Here is a 20,033-nt window from a genome sequence, read left to right as displayed (position 1 = left end):
AAATCTTTACTTAATATATGCTAAACTGATCTTCTGTATATAAAGAGAATTGAAAATGAATCTTGATGTGAATGGAAGGGAAGAGGGAGCAGGAAAGGAGGAGGGTTGCAGGTGGGAGGGAAGTTATGTGGGGGGGAGCCATTGTAATCTATAAGCTGTACTTTGGAAATCTATATTCATTAAATAAAAGTTAAAAAAAAAAACACCTGTCTATTGGGGCCAGCATTGAGGCACAGCTTAAGCTACCACCTGCAATGCAGATCCCATATCAGAGCACCAGCTTGAGTCCCAGATGTTCTGTTTCTAATCCATCTCACTGCTAATGTGCCTGGGAAGGCAGAAAAAGATGGCCCACATACTTGGACACTTGCTACTCATACGGGGGACCTGGATGGAGTTCCTGGCTCCTGGCTCCTGGCTCCTGGCTCCTGGCCTTGGCCTGGCCCAGCCTTGACTGTTGGAACCATTTGGGGAGTGAACAAGTAGGTGGAAGAGATTTTTTTTAAGACTTTATTTACTTGAGAAGCAGAACTACAGACAGTGATAAGGAGAGACAGAGAAAGGTCTTCCATCCGCTGGTTCACTCCCCAAGTGGCTTCAATGGCCGGGGCTGAACCAATCCAAAGCCAGGAGAAAAAAATGCCTATCAAACCTTGCCATCCTAAATGTTCTGTTCACATTTAAACTCCCCTTTTCTCCAAGTAGTCTATTCATCAGTAGGAAACAGAAGGCAAAGGCCACTCGGCCTTGGGTCTTCTTTCAGAAAGGAGGTTGGGAAATGCTTTGCAGAGAGGAGTTAACAACCAGAAGAGTCAGTCTTTGGCAGAGCAATGAGGTGACATTTTGATGCAAAACTTTGCTTGATCAGCAATCTTTATAATTAGTATTTTCTGGACATGGGATAGAATTCTAAAAGATCTGGGTAACAATGGTAAGGGGAGGAAAAGAAGGCCAGAGTATGATTTTTTAATGACATCAAAAATAGCTATTTAAATATTTTTTTATTACAACTATTCCATAGATGCAAGAAAATAATGTAACAGTAACAACAAAAATCTGCTGACAGTGCTGACTTTAGCTTGCCACATGTAGTTTTCAATCATGACTACTATCAAGAGTAGCATTTTAAAATGAAGTAATGTTTAAGGTACATAAATATAAAATAGATTTTGATTTAAAGCTAATTTTAAAATACTAATGAGAGGCTGGCACCGTGGCTCACTTGGCTAATACTCTGCTGCAGTGCTGGCACCCCGGGTTCTAGTCCCGGTTGGGGTGCCGGATTCTGTCCCAGTTTCTCCTCTTCCAGTCCAGCTCTCTGCTGTGGGCCAGGAAGGCAGTGGAGGATGGGTCCCTGCACCTGCATGGAAGACCAGGAGGAAGTACCCAGCTCCTGGCTTTGGATCGGCTCAGCGCCGGCCATGGTGGCCATTAGGGGAGTGAACCAACAAAAGGAAGACCTTTCTCTCTCTCTCTCTCTCCCTCCCTCTCCCTCTCCCTCTCCCTCTCCCTCTCCCTCTCCCTTACTCTGCCTGGCCAAAAAAAAAAAAAATACTAATGAGAACTTTAAGAATAGTCAATGTCAACCTCTTAAAATTTGGTTACAACAATCATATTTCATCAATATTCTTGAATACTTTACTAATTTATTAAATATTACTTATTTAAACTTTTACAAAAGTCCAAATGCAGCAGAGGAGTTCTGAGCTAGGAGACAGGCAGATGTTAATGCCAGGTCTTTATATCTACCTTTTATAGTAGAGGTTCATAGGGCTAATGATTCCAGTCATATTGCTATACACAAAACCTGGGCTTTAAAAATACTGTTCTGTAGAATTCTCCAAAGTATGCTGGAATTGTTCGTTATCGTTGGTACAAAAAGTAACTATAAAGACACTTCTGTGTACTTTCAAGTGTAATTTTTAATGCTAATGAACTCTTTGCTAGGGGATATATGGTGCAGTATTTTTATATGTAACTTCTTTTTCCTATTGCTTACAGAAAGTATCACCTTGGGTAGGCTTGCGCAAGATTAATATATCCTACTGGGGATGGGAAGACATGTCTCCTTTTACAAACACAACACTACAGTGGCTTCCTGGTGAACCAAATGATTCTGGATTCTGTGCATATCTTGAAAGGGCTGCAGTGGCAGGTTTAAAAGCTAATCCTTGTACATCTATGGCAGATGGACTTGTTTGTGAAAAGCCTGTCGGTAAGTAGTCTTGTCAGTAGCTATTTCTTTGAAAATCTGTTTTAATCCCTGTTTTCTGTGACCTCCTTTCAGGGTATAGTATGGAGTAATTTACACCATCTTTTTGTGATGTTAATTCCTTGATATTTATATAAATTTTATTTTTAACCATGTCTTTTTAAAAAAGATTTATTTATTGTTTGAAAGGCAGAGTTAGAGAGAGAGGGAGAAACAGAGAGAAAGAGAGAGAGGTCTTCATCCACTGGTTCACCTTTCAAATGGCCACAGTGGCCAGAGCTGTGCCCGATCCAAAACCAGGAGCCAGGAGTTTCATCTTGGTCTCCCAAAGAGGTGTGGGGGTGCAGGCACTTGGGCCATTCCCCTCTGCTTTCCCAGGCACATTAGCAGGGAGCTGAATCAGAAGTGGGGTAGCTGGGACTCAAACTGGTGCCCATATAGGATGCTGGCTTCTCAGGAGGCAAATTTACGCATTACACCACAATGCCAGCCCACACCATTCTACTTTTTGTCTCAATGAAATTGACTACACTAAGTACCTCAAATGAATTTAATCATACAATGTATGTCCTTTTGTTACTAGCTTATGCTGTATAATTGTAATGTCTTGAAGGTTCATGCATGTTGTAGTATGTATTGGAATGTGTTCTTATTTAATGTTGAATAATATTCCATTATATGTATATATCACCATTTGTTTATTGAAGGACACTTAGGATGCTTCCACCTTTTGATTATTAATTGTGCCACTATAAATATGGATATACAAATATCTGTTTGAATTCTTGCTTTCACTTCTTTGGAATATATTGATAGAACTGAGATTGCTAGATCATAAGCAATTTTATGTTTATTTTTTGGTGAATCGCCATATTGTTTCCCACAAAGGCTGTATCATTTTGCATTTCCATCAGTAATGTACAGAGGTCTCAGTTTCTCTCCATCCTTACCAACATTTGTATTTTCTTTCTTTTTTTTTACCCCCTAAATGGTCAGGGAAAAACTGTAATGGGTGTAATAAATAGTCTATATTATATGGAGTTATTATAGTAAGTTGTATTTTTATTATTTGTTTATATGAGAGACATTTTCACTTACAGACATTTGCTTTAATAAGGTGTGGAATGTTTATGGAAAAAAATGTGGCTGGGAAAGTAAATAGTGTACACACTATCAGCTACTAGAAAAACTAGGTTACTGATTTCATTGCTATTTATAAGTTTTTAAATTATATTTTCCTCTTTAGAATATTACAAAGTAAAGAAATTATGTTTTCAAATATATAATAATAAATTTGAGGTATATTGACCTATCATCTTTGTTTTCATTTACTTCATTATATTATAATTGAATTCTTTACTTAATTGAAACAGTCCCTAAATAGCAAAGCAAATAAATAAAACCCATACACTTGTGTTAACATGTAGTTATAAATAAAATAATTATATCTGTTGATTTATTCCAGTTAGTCCAAATCAAAATGCGAGACCATGCAAGAAGCCATGCTCTCTAAGGACATCATGTTCCAACTGTACAAGTAATGGCATGGAATGTATGTGGTGCAGCAGTACGAAGCGATGTGTCGACTCTAATGCTTATATAATCTCTTTTCCATACGGACAGTGTCTAGAGTGGCAAACTGCCACCTGCTCTCGTAAGTATTTATCTAGAGTGATTTTTTCATTTAATAGCAGCATAAATCACTTTTCTGTTATCAGAAGAGAAATTAAACATTTGAGGAGGTTTCAGAAAATGAGAAAAATACATCCATAGCTAGTTTTGAAACCGATTAGTGCTATTAACCTCTAATGTATATTGTATCATGATTTTGAATTCCAGTACTTATCTGCTGTATATGATTTACCACATTTGTGTACTGCACACTCAGAGAATGTTGCAGGCAGCATAGTGCTGCAGAGCTGTACTCTCCCTAAGGATCACATATTGCTTTACCATGCTGCTTTAGTGTCCTTCCGTCTGTAAAATTCCCGACTTTTTTTTCACATGGCTTTGATATTTTTGAAGAATTTACAACAGGTGTTTTGCAGGTTTCTAAATTTGGATATTTCTAATTGTTTTTCATGATTAGATCAGGTAAGCATTTTGGGGGGGTAGGGTACAGAGTATTTTATTAGCATGATGTATCTGCTACAGTGCAGGATGCATGGTCTTGACGTCACATGGAGAGTCATTAACAGGGCAGTGCTGGACTTGTCGTAAGTTGTATTTCAGGAGGACATCCTGCTTCTTACTGCTCTCATGTTTTGGAAGGATTTTAGAATGAGAATCCATCTGACTGAATTTTGGTACCAAATACCAAGTGGTTGTGAGTGCGGCCTTGTTTGCAAAGACAATTTATATGAGGATGATGTTGCCAAGGGAATTGAGTAATACTACTGATAGCACTTGCTAACCTTTAGGAGATTGAGACCATGTGGTACTGCTTCTGCTTGGGAGAATAAGAAGGTGCTGGTCTCAGCTAGCTTGTTGTTAGCAGAAAATGTGATTTATCTTCTACAATCTACCCTCTGATACTGAGGCCATAAAAATATGTCTTTTGCCCTGGACATGAATTAATTTGTTCAGATTTGTAACAAGAAAGTAGAGTTATTTACTCTTGCTGCTCCTACCACTGGCTTTTCAGTGTAAAATCCTTTCATTTATGTTCCACTCATTGGGGACTGAACTAGACATTTCTTGCATAATAAGGCTTGCAGGATCCCAAGAGTTTACTGTTTTACCAGCCCAGTTAGCTTCAGAATCATCTGAGATGCAGTTAATGTCCACTTGTATCTATCCAAGACCCTTTGTTTTGTACAAAGCAAAACTTGCTAATAGACACAAATAAAATGGGAGGAGTGTTTTGTTGTTCTTCAGTTCCCCATTTCTCAACTCCTGAGTATCACAAAAGCTCAGCAAGACAAAGGGACCAGGAGTCCTTACTTAAAATCTTTTTTCTCTCCCAATTCTTTAACCTGCAGTTAGCATGGTTTGAACTAAATGAATTCATTTAATATTGTGGTGTGTTTGTGCCATTCCCCAAAATAACTAAGTTGTAGTTCAGTCAAAAGAGACAAAATACCAGCTACTTGGAATTCAGTGTCCTGAAACTCATGTTTGTGTTGTGGTTGAGAGTTATTCAGTGGGCTAGCGGAAGGAGCAGTTTCAGGTTCCTTAAAGGAATCCTCTCTGGGACAATCTTTATCCTAATTCTAATATCTGCCTCCTAAGCTGAGGTTTAAGTTATCTTCTGCTTTCATCTTTGCGACTCTTACAGGTCCTTTCTAGGGGCTTACTTCTGTTCCTCTCTCCTACTGAGAAAAAGCCTCCTGGAAGTTCCCTGGGAGTGTGGGCCTTAATGCAGCTTGTTCGTCTAACTTTCCTGACTATCTTCAGGACTTACTGGCCATTAGCTTTCTTACATTCTCTTCGAAAGAACAGCCGCTGACTACCTGACTGTGTGTCTACAGACAACTAACCCAGCTTCAGCTCGCCTTGTCCGCCCATCCATTCCTCTTTCTCTCCTCCCCCCAAACTTTCCTGATTTTCTTCTAGAGGCAGGCTATTGTAGTTAGAAATAAGCAACTTCATAACTCTAAGATCCTTTTTGGTGATGAATCTACTGTTTTAAGGCAGTCAGTGTCCTTCTTGCTCCTGGGATCCAATAGTCCCCAGGCAATGTGATCCCTCACTCAATAAACCAAAGCAAGTAGAGACCCATTGGATTTTCCAGGCCTTCCATACTGACAGGGAGAATGTCTCCCTCTCCTGGTTATATAGGCAAACCAATATTAGTTCCATATTGGGCGCTACCATTGCTTGAAATATTGAGACAAAGCAATGTTGCATTACAGAGTAGAGATTCCACCTGCAGTTGGATGGAAGTTGAGCAGCCTGAGACTCGAACTGGCACCCATATGAGATGCTGGCACTGCAGGTGGCAGTTTAACCCCCTACACCATAATTCCAGCCCCTATAAATGAAACTTAGAAATGGGCTGAAAAAATTTTTTTTGTTGCTTTAGAAAGTTGTCTCGATCATTTAAGGCTTATGGTAAATGAAAATTAAGGGGAACTTTTCTTTGAAATGAGAAACTAATATGATATTGTAATATTCCTTAGTATTTTTCAGTTGTAATGTTGTAGAACCAATGTTTAAAATTTATAAATTTAAGAGAAGATATATATTTTAAGATAATTTTTAGCTAATGGCTTCTAAGAAATATTTGTTAATAACTGGCTTTATTAATAAATCATATATTTGAAGTAGTTATTCTGTTGGTGGCAGTGAGTTTGAAGACCTTTAGCAATGATAAAGAATTTAATTCATAATATACTAAAGATCAAGTGAAAATATAATTAAATTGATATAGTAAAAGAAGCTTGAGTATATAGTTTCTCACAGATTTGTATTTCTTTTACCATTTCTTTAGGTGTATGTACATGCTCAATTTAAACACTATTCTTGACAATTAAGGAAGGTAATCATTTTTTAAATTTCATGATACTTTATTACAGATTTTTTCAAATTATTATGCATTTAAACAACTATATTGAATATTTTACAAATTGAAGTTCAATAAATGAAAAGTAAATATGAAGATTAATAATTGTAGTTCAGAAATAGTCTCTCTCCCACCCATAACTTTAGGAACAATACCGTGACTTCATAAGCTTTTCTGTAATACTGCCTTTTTTTTTAAAGAAAAAGACAAAAACATGAATCTGTCAGTTTTTGAGTCACCATTAAGTACTAAGAATGAATTTTCTGTTAATTTTTCATCAGTGCATCTTGCTTATCACTCTAGAGCAAAAACAAAGCCAACATTATCTTACTGAATAGTTTTATATCTAAAATTAAATCCAAGAGAATACATTGTTGTTCTGAACACAATGCTATTTTGTAAAATTATTAAAGCCTAAAATCTTTTTAGATATAGAACTAGAAGATTAATGGTTTGTCATCCAGTCACTGCAAGAAACCCAGAATCTTTAACCTTAGATTTCTCAAGCTGTTTTGATAAATATTAACAGGAATATATTGGAATAGTTCAGATTTAATTTCTAATGCATCTTAAAGACATTTTAATGATTGTCTTTCCTTTAAAAATAGTTCTAAAATAACATCTCTTTTCCTAGAAAATACCCAAAGACCGTACGTATAATAGAAAACTATATTTATCCTGGGTGATTCCCAGTAAAGATTTACTTATAATATGAAATTTGATATTTCACATTGATTGCATAGCAACTCAGTATAGTTTGAGGACAGTTAGAATAATCAAGTCAACAATAATGTAGGCTAGTTATAATCACAAATACAAGAGAGAAATTTGAAACCAAGAAAACAAATAGTAATATATGAAATATTAAGTTGTCCACAGACCTTTTGAGTTTTATTTTTTTAAAAATATTTATTTTCTGGGCTGACACTGTGACATAGGGGATAAAGCCGCTGCCTGCAGTGCCGGCATCCCATATGGACATCCGTTTGAGTCCTGGCTGCTCCACTTCCAATCCCATTTTCTGCTATGGCCTGGGAAAGCAGTAGAAGGTGGCACAAGTCCTTGGACCCCTGCACCTGCATGAGAGACCCAGAGAAAGCTCCTGGCTCTTGGCTTCAGATTGGCACAGCTCCAGATGTTGTGGCAACTGGGGAGTGAACCAGCGGATGGAAGACCTCCCTCTCTCTCTCTATGCCTCTGCCTCTGTAACTCTTCCTTTCAAATAAATAAATTAATATTTAAAATATTTATTTTCATTTTATTTAAAAGGGGGAGAGATAGAGAAAGAGACAGAGGGACAGAGATCTTCTATCTACTGGCTTACTCCCCTAAATGCCTGCAATAGTTGGGGGCTGGGCCTGACTGAAGCCAGTAGCTTGCATCTCATTCCTGGTCTCCAGTGTGCTCGGCAGGGACCCAAGTATTTGAACCTCATCTGCTTCATCCAGGATGTACATTATTAGGAATCTGGGTCATACACAGAAGAAGCTGGACTTGCTCTTGTCTCTCTGATATGGGATATGGGCATTCCAAGCAGCATCTTAACTACTGCACCAAATGCCCACTCAATAGGCATCTTTATAGCTAAGCTGTCATTTACCACTGTGTATTCTTGAAAATGTAAACTTCCAAGGGTTGATACTTCATGTCAATATATTTTTTGTCTACAGAGTTAGAATTAGCAACTTGCATTACATGACTCAAAGAGTCGTCTTCCTTTTTTGTTTTTTTTTGTTAAGGAAACATTGGGTGTGATACTTTTTGCTTTCTTGTATCTAATAAAATAATTTATAGCAATAAATATTATGGTTGATAGATTCTTTTATTAAGTATTCTGTTGTTTCTGCATAGCCCACTATATTGAATTCCTGATGTCTACCAAAAATTTACATTATTCTTGTTTTTGGTAATCTGCGGAAAATATTTTTTCTGTTAGTATTAAAATAATGAGTAGCAGCTAAGTTATTCACACTGCAACAGCGCCGAAATCTGCGATTTTCCCCTCTCTGGAATTTTTTTCATATGTGGAAAAGATATCATTGATGGTGCCTTGTATGTCTATTGTTACCTTCTCTGGAGAAACAATTCTGAAGACATACAGTACTATTTCTAGTATAGTAAAAGTAATTACAAAAATCTCAGGCCAACATATAATACATAATACTCTGAATGTGAGTTAAAAATTGTGAATATCACAAAGTAACAACAACGAACATTGTATCAGATTAATATTTGTTCATCCTTGGTAACAACATAGGATTTATAGACTTTGTCTAGTCTCATATGTCATTTTTTTTAAAAAAATAACCCCAACAAAGGAGTTTTGCATAATACTCTGCACTCTTGAAAGTTAAAGAGTATGTACTGTTGCTTGCTTGACTGTGTTCCCACTCAGCTTGGCTATGTGGGTACGATTTAGTTTACTTATCACATAATAGCCAGCTACTAGTATCTTGGACCATAAGGAGGAGTGTTTTCCTTGAACAGTAGTCCAGATGAAGCTCAGTGGTCTCAGGGAAGGGGTTTGCATCACTTACACTGGATGCCCACCATCAGAATGTAGAAGGAGGATGGCTAAATGGCTGTACGCCACAGACAGTGGTAGAAGTGGTCTGTAGGGCCAGTTCTCCAAAAGTCCTAGAACTGGCAAAGTTCTCAGGAATTTTTTTGAGTACTGAGTTCATTTTTCTCATGTCGATGTTACCATATCTTTTTTCATTTCCATGTTAGTTCATTTATCTAAGTTTTGTTCCTAATGTATGTTTTATTTGCTTTAAAAATTGTTCTTTCTAAGATATTATTACAGAAATGTTTACTTTACCAATAGGTGACATTTTGCTGTCTTTTAAAATGATTGGGTTTTTTTGGCCTATAATTATACAGTCACATAATCTATTTATTAATTTTTTTTCATGTAGCTCAAAATTGTTCTGGATTGAGAACATGTGGCCAGTGTTTGGAACAGCCTGGATGTGGCTGGTGCAATGATCCTAGTAATACGGGAAGAGGCCACTGCATTGAAGGATCTTCACGAGGACCAATGAAGTTTGTTGGGATGCACACCAATGAGATGGTTCTTGACACTAATCTTTGTCCCAAAGAAAAGAACTATGAATGGTCCTTTATCCAGTGTCCAGGTAATAAAAATATGATGAACACAGTTCTTGTATCTGCAAGAAAAATTTTTCTTTTATTATACTGAAGACTTAGGGAAAAAAATGAAAATTAGACTCAAATATAAAAAAAAGCTTTCTTAGATTATATTCATCTCTGTTGTATATGTGGTATTTTGTTTAGAATAATTACGTAGGTTAATCACATTCATGGAATATGATTATTATATTTAGTTTCATAAGAATTATTAAGAAGAAAAAATTTTGACTTCATACCAATTTTCCACCTTACAGCAAATACTATGGTCTTTTATTTTTCATAGTGTCATGTAATTATTCAAATTTTCAGGTGATTCAGAATATCCAGTCAAAATTAATGCTAAATATGGGAATGTTCTATATAACATCTATAATTCAGAGCTACCTGGTCTCATTTTGAAATCTGAGATTGGTATTCATTTACCATTCAGTTTTTAAGATTACTTAATTTTTTAATGTGCTTATATGGAACAGGATCAACGTTCTTGAAAAATTAATTTGTTTATTATATATTGAGTGCCTACTATATGCCAAGGAATTTTTTAAGTGTAGGAGACACAATGAACAAATTAGATTAAAATCGCTGCATTTGCAAAGCTTGTATTCAAACTGAAATTTAAAAAAATATACAAATTAGTTACATGGTGATAAGTGCCATTAAGTAAACAAAGGAAGGAAAGAAGATAAGGTTTATTATTTAAAATAGAGTGATAGAAGAAGACTTCACTGAGAAGTAGCAGTGAGTGAGTGCTTGAAATGGAAGGGAATAAATCATGGGGATAACTGAGTTGACAGTGTTTCAGAGGATATAAAAGCCTGTCACAAAGTTTTGGGTGAGGTGGTTTATATGGGAGATGATACTGGGAGGCAAAAGTGAGAATGGAGGAGATTTCAAACACAGTTGGAAACCAAATTTAAGTCCATTATTAAACTGGCTACCACTCTGGGAAATTGGGACTTAGACTCATTGGGGACCTGCGAAGAACCATGTTGAATGCTTCTCAAAGTTATTCCTCTAAGTATCTGATAGGCTGGGTATTTATCTATTGACTGTCATCCCTGTTGACTGAATGATGCCCCTGATAGTGTTAACTTCTTAGTGCTTCTGTGCTGTATCAGCATGTCTAATAAATAGCTTTTATCTGGCACCACTAAAAATCTGAAGTAGAAAACTAGAGATACCTACAGAACATCCTTTGGATGTAAATGTGCAGCACTGAACATGATGAACTAAGGAAATGTGGCACAAGGTGCAACAATATCTGCTACAAAGATTATGAAATATATATATGTATATGCATATATGCATACACAAGGGGTCAAACTATTGATTCATGCAAAAACATCGCAGAATCTTACATGCATTTTACTTAGTGGACAAAGCCAGAACCAAAGGCTACATGCATTTGTAAGATAATCTGAAACTAGGGGGCATCACAGTGGGATGTTTTTGATATGGAACTGTTCTGTATAGACATGTAGAGTTGTTGTATAGCTCTATGAGGTTATTAAAATCAATACCCCATACCACAAAGAATTAACTTTATGCAGAATTAAAAGCAAGTCATCCAGAATGTTGGGGAGGGGGTGTCTCAGGATGGAATGCAAAATGTGACAAATGAATATAAGTGTATTACAAATGCCATAATATCTCTCTGTGTCTGTATTCTGTGTCTGTCTCTCTCTTTCACACACCAAAATGTGCTGATGTAAGTAGTTTTGAAAAACAGTGTTTTGACTGAACACTAAAAAGAAAAAAAATCTCTGCATATCAACACTGTATTCTGATTAGTAAATTTGTTTCTCATAGGTTAACAATTCTAGCAATATTTAGTATATAGACTAGATTTTAGTATGTAAATAAATTGTATTTAATAAGAACAAGGTTACTTACTGTCAGGGAAAGAAATTGAAAATATGCAAGAGGTGAAGGCTGCAGTGATCCCTCTGCGATCTGTGTGAATTCATGTTTATTTTAATATATGTACAGAGAGGTTAACATAGGTAGATGTGTATACATATATAAATGAGTGTGTATTCAAATGTTTCATGGAAAATAGGGTGTTATGAAAAATAATTCAGAATTATTTTGAAGTACAATAGATTTGACTTTTATTTCAAATTTTCTATATGTTTTTGAAGTACCCTCATATTTCCTAGCTATGTTGGCTGAAAGGGACTAGAAGCCACAACATTCCATTAGCAATAAGGACATCCTGAGTACAGATCTTGTTTTCTAAATACATTTTCCAAGTGAAAGGAATAAGGACTTTCTGAAGAAATGATTGATTCTAGGAATTTCAGGGAGGACAAAAGGGGTTCTTCCAGAAGTTTGTGGAAAATGTATATTATGAAAACTATCTAAGGATTGCAGATTTTTACACTTAAATAAATAAGTTCATACTACCTAGTTATGTCTGAAGAGGTTCTAGTTTGAAGTACTTGGAAGAATAAGCTATCAGTTTGAAAACAGCCTGTATCAAAGCAATATTAATTCAACAAAAACTGAAGCAAGAACAAACATCCAGTTTATTGTAGTCTTGGGTGGGACTTTGGGGAAATCATTGATGCTTTAAGAAAATTTATGGGGATAATTCTTTAAAGATTTAGGCAACTTATAAAAGGGAAAGCTCATTGTAAGAAGAGATGAGATGATGTTGAAGATGGAGCCAACAGAGGCACACCATTTACCTCCATTTATGAAGAAGAAATTACTCTTGTTGGTACCCTAAATGGGGAGAACTGGTGATGCATGGATACCCAACACCATAGATAACGTCAGTTGGTTTAGCTTACACAGTTCTGACTGAAAGATATTGGAGCAAACTTTCTGCTTGAGGGGTACAGAATTATTGTACCCAGATCAGCTCCATTCAGGAGAACTTTGAATGGAAATTTGAAACAAGTGGATCAAGATCCTGAATCATTTCTTTGAAGAATTTTAACAGGAGTTGAAACATGGCTTTATTAGTATGACTTAAACACAAGCCTGATCAAAATGATGCTTATGAAGAATAGGAAGTTATCTAGTTAAAACAAAAGCAGGCAATCAGTAGCAAAGCTCTCATGGCATTAGTTTTTTGGGATGCTCAACACATTTTGTTGTTGACTTTCTGGAGAGCCAAAGAATAATAACACTTTATTTATTTATTTTATTTTATTTTTATTTGACAGGTAGAGTTATAGATAGTGAGAGAGAGAGACAGAAAGAAAGGTCTTCCTTCCGTTGCTTCACTCCCCAAATGGCCACAACGGCTGGCGCTGTGCCAATCCGAAGCCAGAAGCCAGGTGCTTTTTCCTGGTCTACTATACGGGTACAGGGGCCCAAGCACTTGGGCCATCCTCCACTGCCTTCCTGGGCTACAGCAGAGAGCTGGACTGGAAGAGGAGCAACCATGACTAGAACCTGGCGCCCATATGGGATGCCGCTGTGGCAGGCAAAGGATTAACCAAGTGAACCATGGCACCAGCCCCAATAACACCTTCTTATTATGAGAATGTTTGAGATTACTAGTCAGAGCTTAGGTAGAAAAGTGCCTAGAAAAGCTCCACCAAGATCCTTCACCACAACGATGTTCCTAGCTGATTGCCATCAGATCATCAAGTACCCACATTGCGGTCCCAATTTGACTGATTCTCACTTCTTTTACTTTAAAAAATGGTGAAGATTACCCACTTTTCTTAGTTAATAGCATAACAAAACTGCATTGAAGTGTGTATGTGAGTGTGTGTGTGAGTGTGTGTGTGTGTGTGTGTGTGTGTGAGAGAGAGATAGAGAGAGAGAGAGAGAGAGAGAGAGAGAGAGAGAGAGAGAGAGAAGCAGAGAGAGAAAGAAGCAGAGAGAAGGTGATCTTCCATCTGCTGGTTCACTTTCCAAATAGCCACAACAGTTAGGGCTATGTTAGGTTGAAGCCAGGAGCCAGGAGTTTCTTCCAAGTTTCCCACAGGGCTACAGGGGTACAAGCACTTGGGTCATCTTCCATTGCTTTCCCAGGCACATTAGCAGGGAGCTGGATTTGAAGTGGAGCAGCTGGGACTTGGAAGTGGTGCCCATATGGGATGCTGGTGTTACAGACATTGGCTTTACCCACTATGCCACAACACAGGCCCCCATGGGCAAATCTACAAAACATTCAAAAGAAAAATTTTGAAGGAATGAGGAGTATAAAAATGTCACCATTAGAATTCCATTTTAATCATTGCTGTAGGAATAATCCTATTAAAAATGTAAAATTTATTTGGTGATTTTTTTATTGTTTACAGAAGGAGAGAGGAAAAACATTCGGGTCTCCCACATGGAGGGCAGAGACACATGACCCAGACCATCATCCACTGCTTTCCCTAGGCATGTTAGCAGGGAGTTGGGGTTGAATCAGTGTAGCTGAAACTTAAACGATTGCTCTGATATGGGATGTTGATGTTGTAAGCAGTGACCACAGTGCCAGCCCCTATTGGGAGAATCTTTAAAGACAGACATAATATTTGCATTGCTTCAAAGTAACCTTCTCAAAATTTCCATATTGGCCGGGCCCGCGGCTCGCTTGCTAATCCTCCGCCTGTGGCACTGGCACCTCAGGTTCTAGCCCCAGTTGGGGCGCTGGGTTCTATCCCAGTTTCTCTTCTTCCAGTCCAGCTATCTGCTGTGGCCCTGAAAAGCAGTGGAGGATGGCCCAAGTCCTTGGGCCCTGCACCCACATGGGAGACCAGGAGGTAGCACCTGTCCCCTGGCTTTGGATCAGTGCAGTGCGCCAGCCGTGGCGGCCATTTGGGGGGTGAACCAACGGAAGGAAGACCTTTCTCTGTCTCTCACTGTCTAACTCTGCCCGTCAAAAAAAAAAAAATTTCCATATTAAGGACTATGGTGGTTTTAACACAGTGTCCACAGACTTTGACATTCCTTCCATTAGGAGATGGGTTTAATTCTTCTTGTCTTGGATATGGATTGTCACTTTACAGTGAAGAAGTGGGTAAACGTCACCTTAACCAAGTGATCAATATCAACAAAATAAGGATAAGCCATGTTGTTATCATGTCCTCTTTGATTATTCAATAAATATGCTTCATTTGTATGGCTTTTTTCACCCAAACCTATAACCACGCTCTAAGCATGAGAAAACATCAGACAACTCCAAACTGTAGGACATTCTAAAAAATTCTTGATTATAACTCTTCAAAAGAGACAAGTTGTGAGACAAAGAGTGAAGGTTGCAGGAACTCAAAAAGACATATCTAAAATCTGTGTGGTACAGTGGATTGGATAGTGAGATAGACAAAATTCCTTTGTGGCAAACTAAGTAAAATCCAAATGAAATCTATAGTTTAGCTACTAGCATTGTACCAATGTTCATTTCCTAATTTTTGATAAATAGGTAATAGAGGATACTAACTTTTGGGGAAATTAGGTGAAAGGTTTACAAGAATGCTTCGTACTGTTTTTGCAGTTCTTCAGTAAATCTAAGGTTATTTCAAAATATTAAGTTCTTTAAAAGACATAGCAGTTTAGAAAAAAGTTAAAAGAAGCATCTAGCAATGATATAGTCACTGAAACTAGAATTCAAATGCATGAGTTTAATAACCAATTAAATGCAGTTGAAGAGATCATTAATAAACTAGAAGAAAAATAGGAATAAACAGAAAGATTACAGGCTAAAAAGATAAGCGATACAAAATATGCGAAGGTGATTAAAAAATCACAAGTAGAGATTCAGATGTCTCAAATATTCCGCATTGAGTTTCAGGTAGAGAAAATGGGAAAAAGGAAGAAAAAATATTTAAAAACACTGTAATGCAGTGGAGATATGGATGCCTGTTAAGGTTTGAGTATGTGCCCCAAAATTTCATCTGTTGAAAACTTAATTCCCAATTCTATGTTAATGGGATTTAAAAGTGGAGCCTTTCTGGGTCAGTGTTGGGGTATGGAACAGCATTGTGTGCAGAGGGATAAGTTGACCCTTGCAATGTCAACAACCCATATCTGAGTTCCATTTGAGTCCTGGCTTCTCCACTTCTGATGCAGCTCCTTGCTAATACAGCAGAAGATGGCCTAAGTACTTGGGCCCATATCTATCATGTTGGAGACCGGGAAAGATATCCAGACTCCTGTCTTTGGTCTGGCCCAGCCTGGCTTTTTTGGCCATTCGAAGAGTGAACCAGGGAATGGAAGAGTGTGTGTGTGTGTGTGTGTGTGTGTGTATTACTCTGCCTGTCAAATAAATAAATAAAGCTTTTAAAAAGGAAAGTAGAGCCATGGGGAGGTGATTATGATTAATGGAGTCATAGTGGGATTCCCCTGTGGCATTTAGTTGTTTTAAAAGAAGAAGGAGAGAGGATCCAGCTAGCACACTTTCTCTGTCATGACGCGTGATGTTCTTCACTGTGTTATGATGAAGCAAGGAGGCCCTCACAAGATGCAAGGAGAAGCTGCACTTGCTTCTTGGACTTTCTAACCTCCAGAACCATGAGCCAAATAAATTTTTATTCTTTATAAATTGCTCAGTCTCAAGTATTTTGTGGTAGCAACAGCAAATTGTCAAAAGTAAATTCACACACACAGTTATTGCCATCTGCTACATACATAAATGGTTTGCTAGGAATATCTTATATAATCAGAGTGTTAGAAGACTGCATAAGATTTTCTAAACTCTTAATATACCAGTAAAGTTATGTTTTGGTCAAGCATAGCAGACTTGCATGCATCAGCATTTCAGCACTAAAACAAAATTCTCCAATTTTTTTAAAGGAATGAGGCAGGGAACATCTATATGATAAGAGGAATGAATGCTTCCCGGATAACAAAAATTTTTAATTAAATATATTCTCTGGGTTCTGGGGTTTGTATCATCCTAATTTCCATTGAGCATTCAAAAATCAAAAAGAAAAACAGGATAAACAGTTTTTATGGTTACATGCAATCAACACTTACCAAGGATGTATGGTAAGACAGTGTGGAATCAGTACAAGAATGGACAAATTAATAAAGCAGAACTGAGATTATAGAAAAGACCCAAATATGTATGGTTACCTGAACTCTGCTATCATAGGAGAAAGTGATTTTTTTCAATGAGAGATACTGGGTGAATTGTATATCTGAAAAATTATGGAAAAAAATCTCAGAGTCTATGGATCAAAATACAAACTAAGACTATAGCTTCTGGTAGAGTATTAATAATATTTTCATGGAATTTGAAGTATGACTTAAGTAACAAGAGGATACAAAGTTAATATATAGAAAAATTGTTGTATATTAAAACATTAAGAAATTCTATTCATGAAAAAAGTGCATCAAGAGAGTGCAAAGAGTAAGCTCCACTATCAAAGAAAATACCATATATAGTGGTGGCACCGTGGCTCACTTGGTTAATCCTCCACTTGTGGTGCCAGCATCCCAATGGGCACCGGATTCTGTTCTGGTTGCCCCTCTTCCAGTCCAGCTCTCTGCTGTGGCCCGGGAGTGCAGTGGAGGATGGCCCAAGTGCTTGGGCCCTGCACCCGCATGGGAAACCAGAAAGAAGTACCTGGATCCTGGCTTCTGATTGGTGCAGCGCTGGCTGTAGCGGCCATTTGAGGGGTGAACCAACGGAAGGAAGACCTTTCTCTCTGTCTTTCTCTCTCACTATCTATATCTCTACCTGTCAAATAAATTAAAAAGAAAATACCATATATATATGTATATAATAAAAAACTGTAATGCAAAATTAAGACATAAGAGATTCCAAGATGGCAGAATAGGGAAAGGACATACTGTTTTATGCTAGGGGAAAATAATAGCAAAAATGTGGAGAAAGTGCATTCCCGGGGAGAGTTGGAGAGAAATCTGCAGTGGAAATTCTGCAGAAGGAAGAGGGATGCTGTGGATTAGCCTAGAAGCTGAGGATATGTAGCAGTGAGCACAGACATAACACTCGATCCCCGTAGCCAAGATTTGGAGGAAGCACAAGCTTTGGAGAGTGAGATGAGAACAGACTACAGCATTCCACGTCACTGGTGACTTTGCTGGAGGAAGAGCCTGGAAGACTACACAGTCTTTGAGTCTGGCCTGGAGTCAAAAGGGGTACAAGGTCCACACAGGTAACCCAGTGAAAAAAGGACATATTTCTCTCTCCCCGTTCCCCAACAATGGTGCCCGGCAATTGCCTGGGAGAGGGCACAGTCTTTACACCAGTAATTGCAGTGGCTCCTATGTGCACCCAGCAACTTGAGTGGAGAAGGTGCCATTCTTACAACGGTAGTGGCTGTGGCAGCTCTTGAGTGCATGCGTGGCATACAGTGGGGAGAAGGCGCCATTTTGACATGAGTCACAGCTATGGTGGTTCTTGAGCATGCATGTGATCCAGGGATTTTACCAGAGGGAAAATGCATGTTCTCCACTTACTTGGAGTCTGGCTCAGAGGATAGACGGGCTGGGCACCCATATAGGACTGAGATGCCTCCAGCCTGTCAACACATCACAGACTCTGGGGCTCAAACCATCAAGACAGAGCACCCACAGGCAGCTGGCTCTGGGAATGTCTCTGCTTCTCCATGGACGGGACAGGCTAGTGGGCTAGAGTGGGTCCTTTGCACCCTGTAAGTGAGCCTTGTGTGCTCAGGCTGTGGGAAACGTGACTGAATGATGTAGCTAATCCTCAGGGCATTCACTTTATGTGGTGCCAGAGGCTGAGAGATCCTGGATTGCCTGGGGTGGGTCATTGTAGAAGTGTTTGTGCTAATCTGAGGACTGCAGAGATCCTTTGTACTGTTCATACAGCAGCTCAGGTGAGTGTTACACCCACTGAGGGCTTACCCCTGGGTGTTGATCACCTTGGAAGAGAGGAATTGAGGATGTGATTACACCAACAGAGGTGATCATACCCTCTTTCCCAGCTGATGATAAGGAGATCTACCATGCCCAACTTGGGTGTCATCCTGGATACTTGCCACACCTACCACATGCCTCTGGGTAGTCACTGAAAGAGCAGATACTCCACCAAAGCCACAGAGGCTTAGTTCAAAGATAAAAGCCATCAGAGGAGAAAACCAAGTGTTTCCACAAATACCTAAAATTAAATGCAGAAATTCAAGAAACAAGGATACGAAGGACAGCATAACTCTTCCCAAAGAAACACAACAACATTTTCAGTATTAGAATATGAAGATGAAGAGATTGATAAAATGCCTGAAAATTAATCCAAAAGATTAAATATAGGATTACTCAGAAGCAATGAGAAGCAAATTCATGAATTAATGAAATCCATACATAACATGGATGAAAATTTTTCCCATGAAGTTGAGATTTTGAAGAGAAATCAAACTGAAATATTAAAAATGAAGAATTAAATGTGTCAAAAAGTACAGAGGAAAACCTTAAAGACTGACAACGAGAGAGAAGAAAGAATATCTGAGGAGAAAAATATTTGGAAATGTTTAAGACAAAAATAGAAGAAGAAATTAGAAAATTAGTTAAAAACAATATTGGAGATTTATGGAATACTATCAAATAACTTAGGAGTTTCTGAAGTTGTAGAAAGCGATAATGGATTAGAAGGCCTATTAGTGAAATAATAACAAAATCTCCCTAATTTAGAGAAAGACAGGGGCATCCAAATCAGGAAGTACATAGGACTAATAATAGATATGACCCAAAAAGATCTTCACCACACATTCAACAATAAAACATAAAAGATCATAAAATGTGCATGAGAGAAATGCCAGATTACCTTCAGAGGACCTCCAATTAGACTCACAGCTAATTTCTCATCAGAAACCCTACAGGCTAGGAGAGAATAGAGAGACATAGTCATGTCTTGAAAAGAAAAAAATGTCAACCTGGAATATTATACCCTCCAAAGCTCTCATTTATAAATGAAGATGAAATAAAGACCTTCTGTAACAGAAATCGAAAGAATTTTTCACCACTCATTCAGCCTTAAAAAGGATGCTTAAGGATGTGCTACACAGTAAAACACAGAAAGATAGTCATCATTATGAAAGAATGTGAAGGTGGAAAATTTTCCACTAAAAGTACAAAGGAAATCCAAAGCAGACAATAGAATATTTAAAGAAAAAAGGGTCAAGTCATGACTTCTCAATAGTAACATTGAATGTAAATAAATTCTCCATTTGAAAGTTACAGACTCGCTGAATGAATTAAACAACAAAACCCATCTATTTGCTGCCTACAATAAAC

The 20,033-nt window shown here is 37.8% G+C and overlaps 1 protein-coding gene across 10 annotated transcripts in view; it reads left to right on the top strand.

The window, feature by feature from the left end:
- ATRNL1 (attractin like 1) overlaps window positions 1–20,033 on the top strand; it is an 814,147-nt gene that overhangs the window by 215,546 nt on the left and 578,568 nt on the right. For 8 of the 10 annotated variants that reach the window (XR_011382205.1, XR_011382206.1, XM_070057169.1 and 5 more), the window contains exons 16-18: window positions 2,002–2,215; window positions 3,678–3,866; window positions 9,635–9,853. Coding sequence is in view for 7 of the 10 variants with exons in the window: in XM_070057169.1 (XP_069913270.1) it covers window positions 2,002–2,215; window positions 3,678–3,866; window positions 9,635–9,853 (622 nt within the window). In the remaining 3 variants the exon portion in view is untranslated. Of the gene's footprint in view, window positions 1–2,001; window positions 2,216–3,677; window positions 3,867–6,644; window positions 6,693–9,634; window positions 9,854–20,033 lie in introns of those variants that run through there. The other 2 variants (XM_070057174.1, XR_011382207.1) reach the window with 2 other exon arrangements.

The sequence above is a fragment of the Oryctolagus cuniculus genome, chromosome 15 (assembly GCF_964237555.1).
Source record: "Oryctolagus cuniculus chromosome 15, mOryCun1.1, whole genome shotgun sequence".
Classification (NCBI taxonomy): Eukaryota; Metazoa; Chordata; class Mammalia; order Lagomorpha; family Leporidae; genus Oryctolagus; species Oryctolagus cuniculus.
Note: the sequence above shows the minus strand (reverse complement) of the source record. Positions and strands in the feature narration are given on the sequence as shown.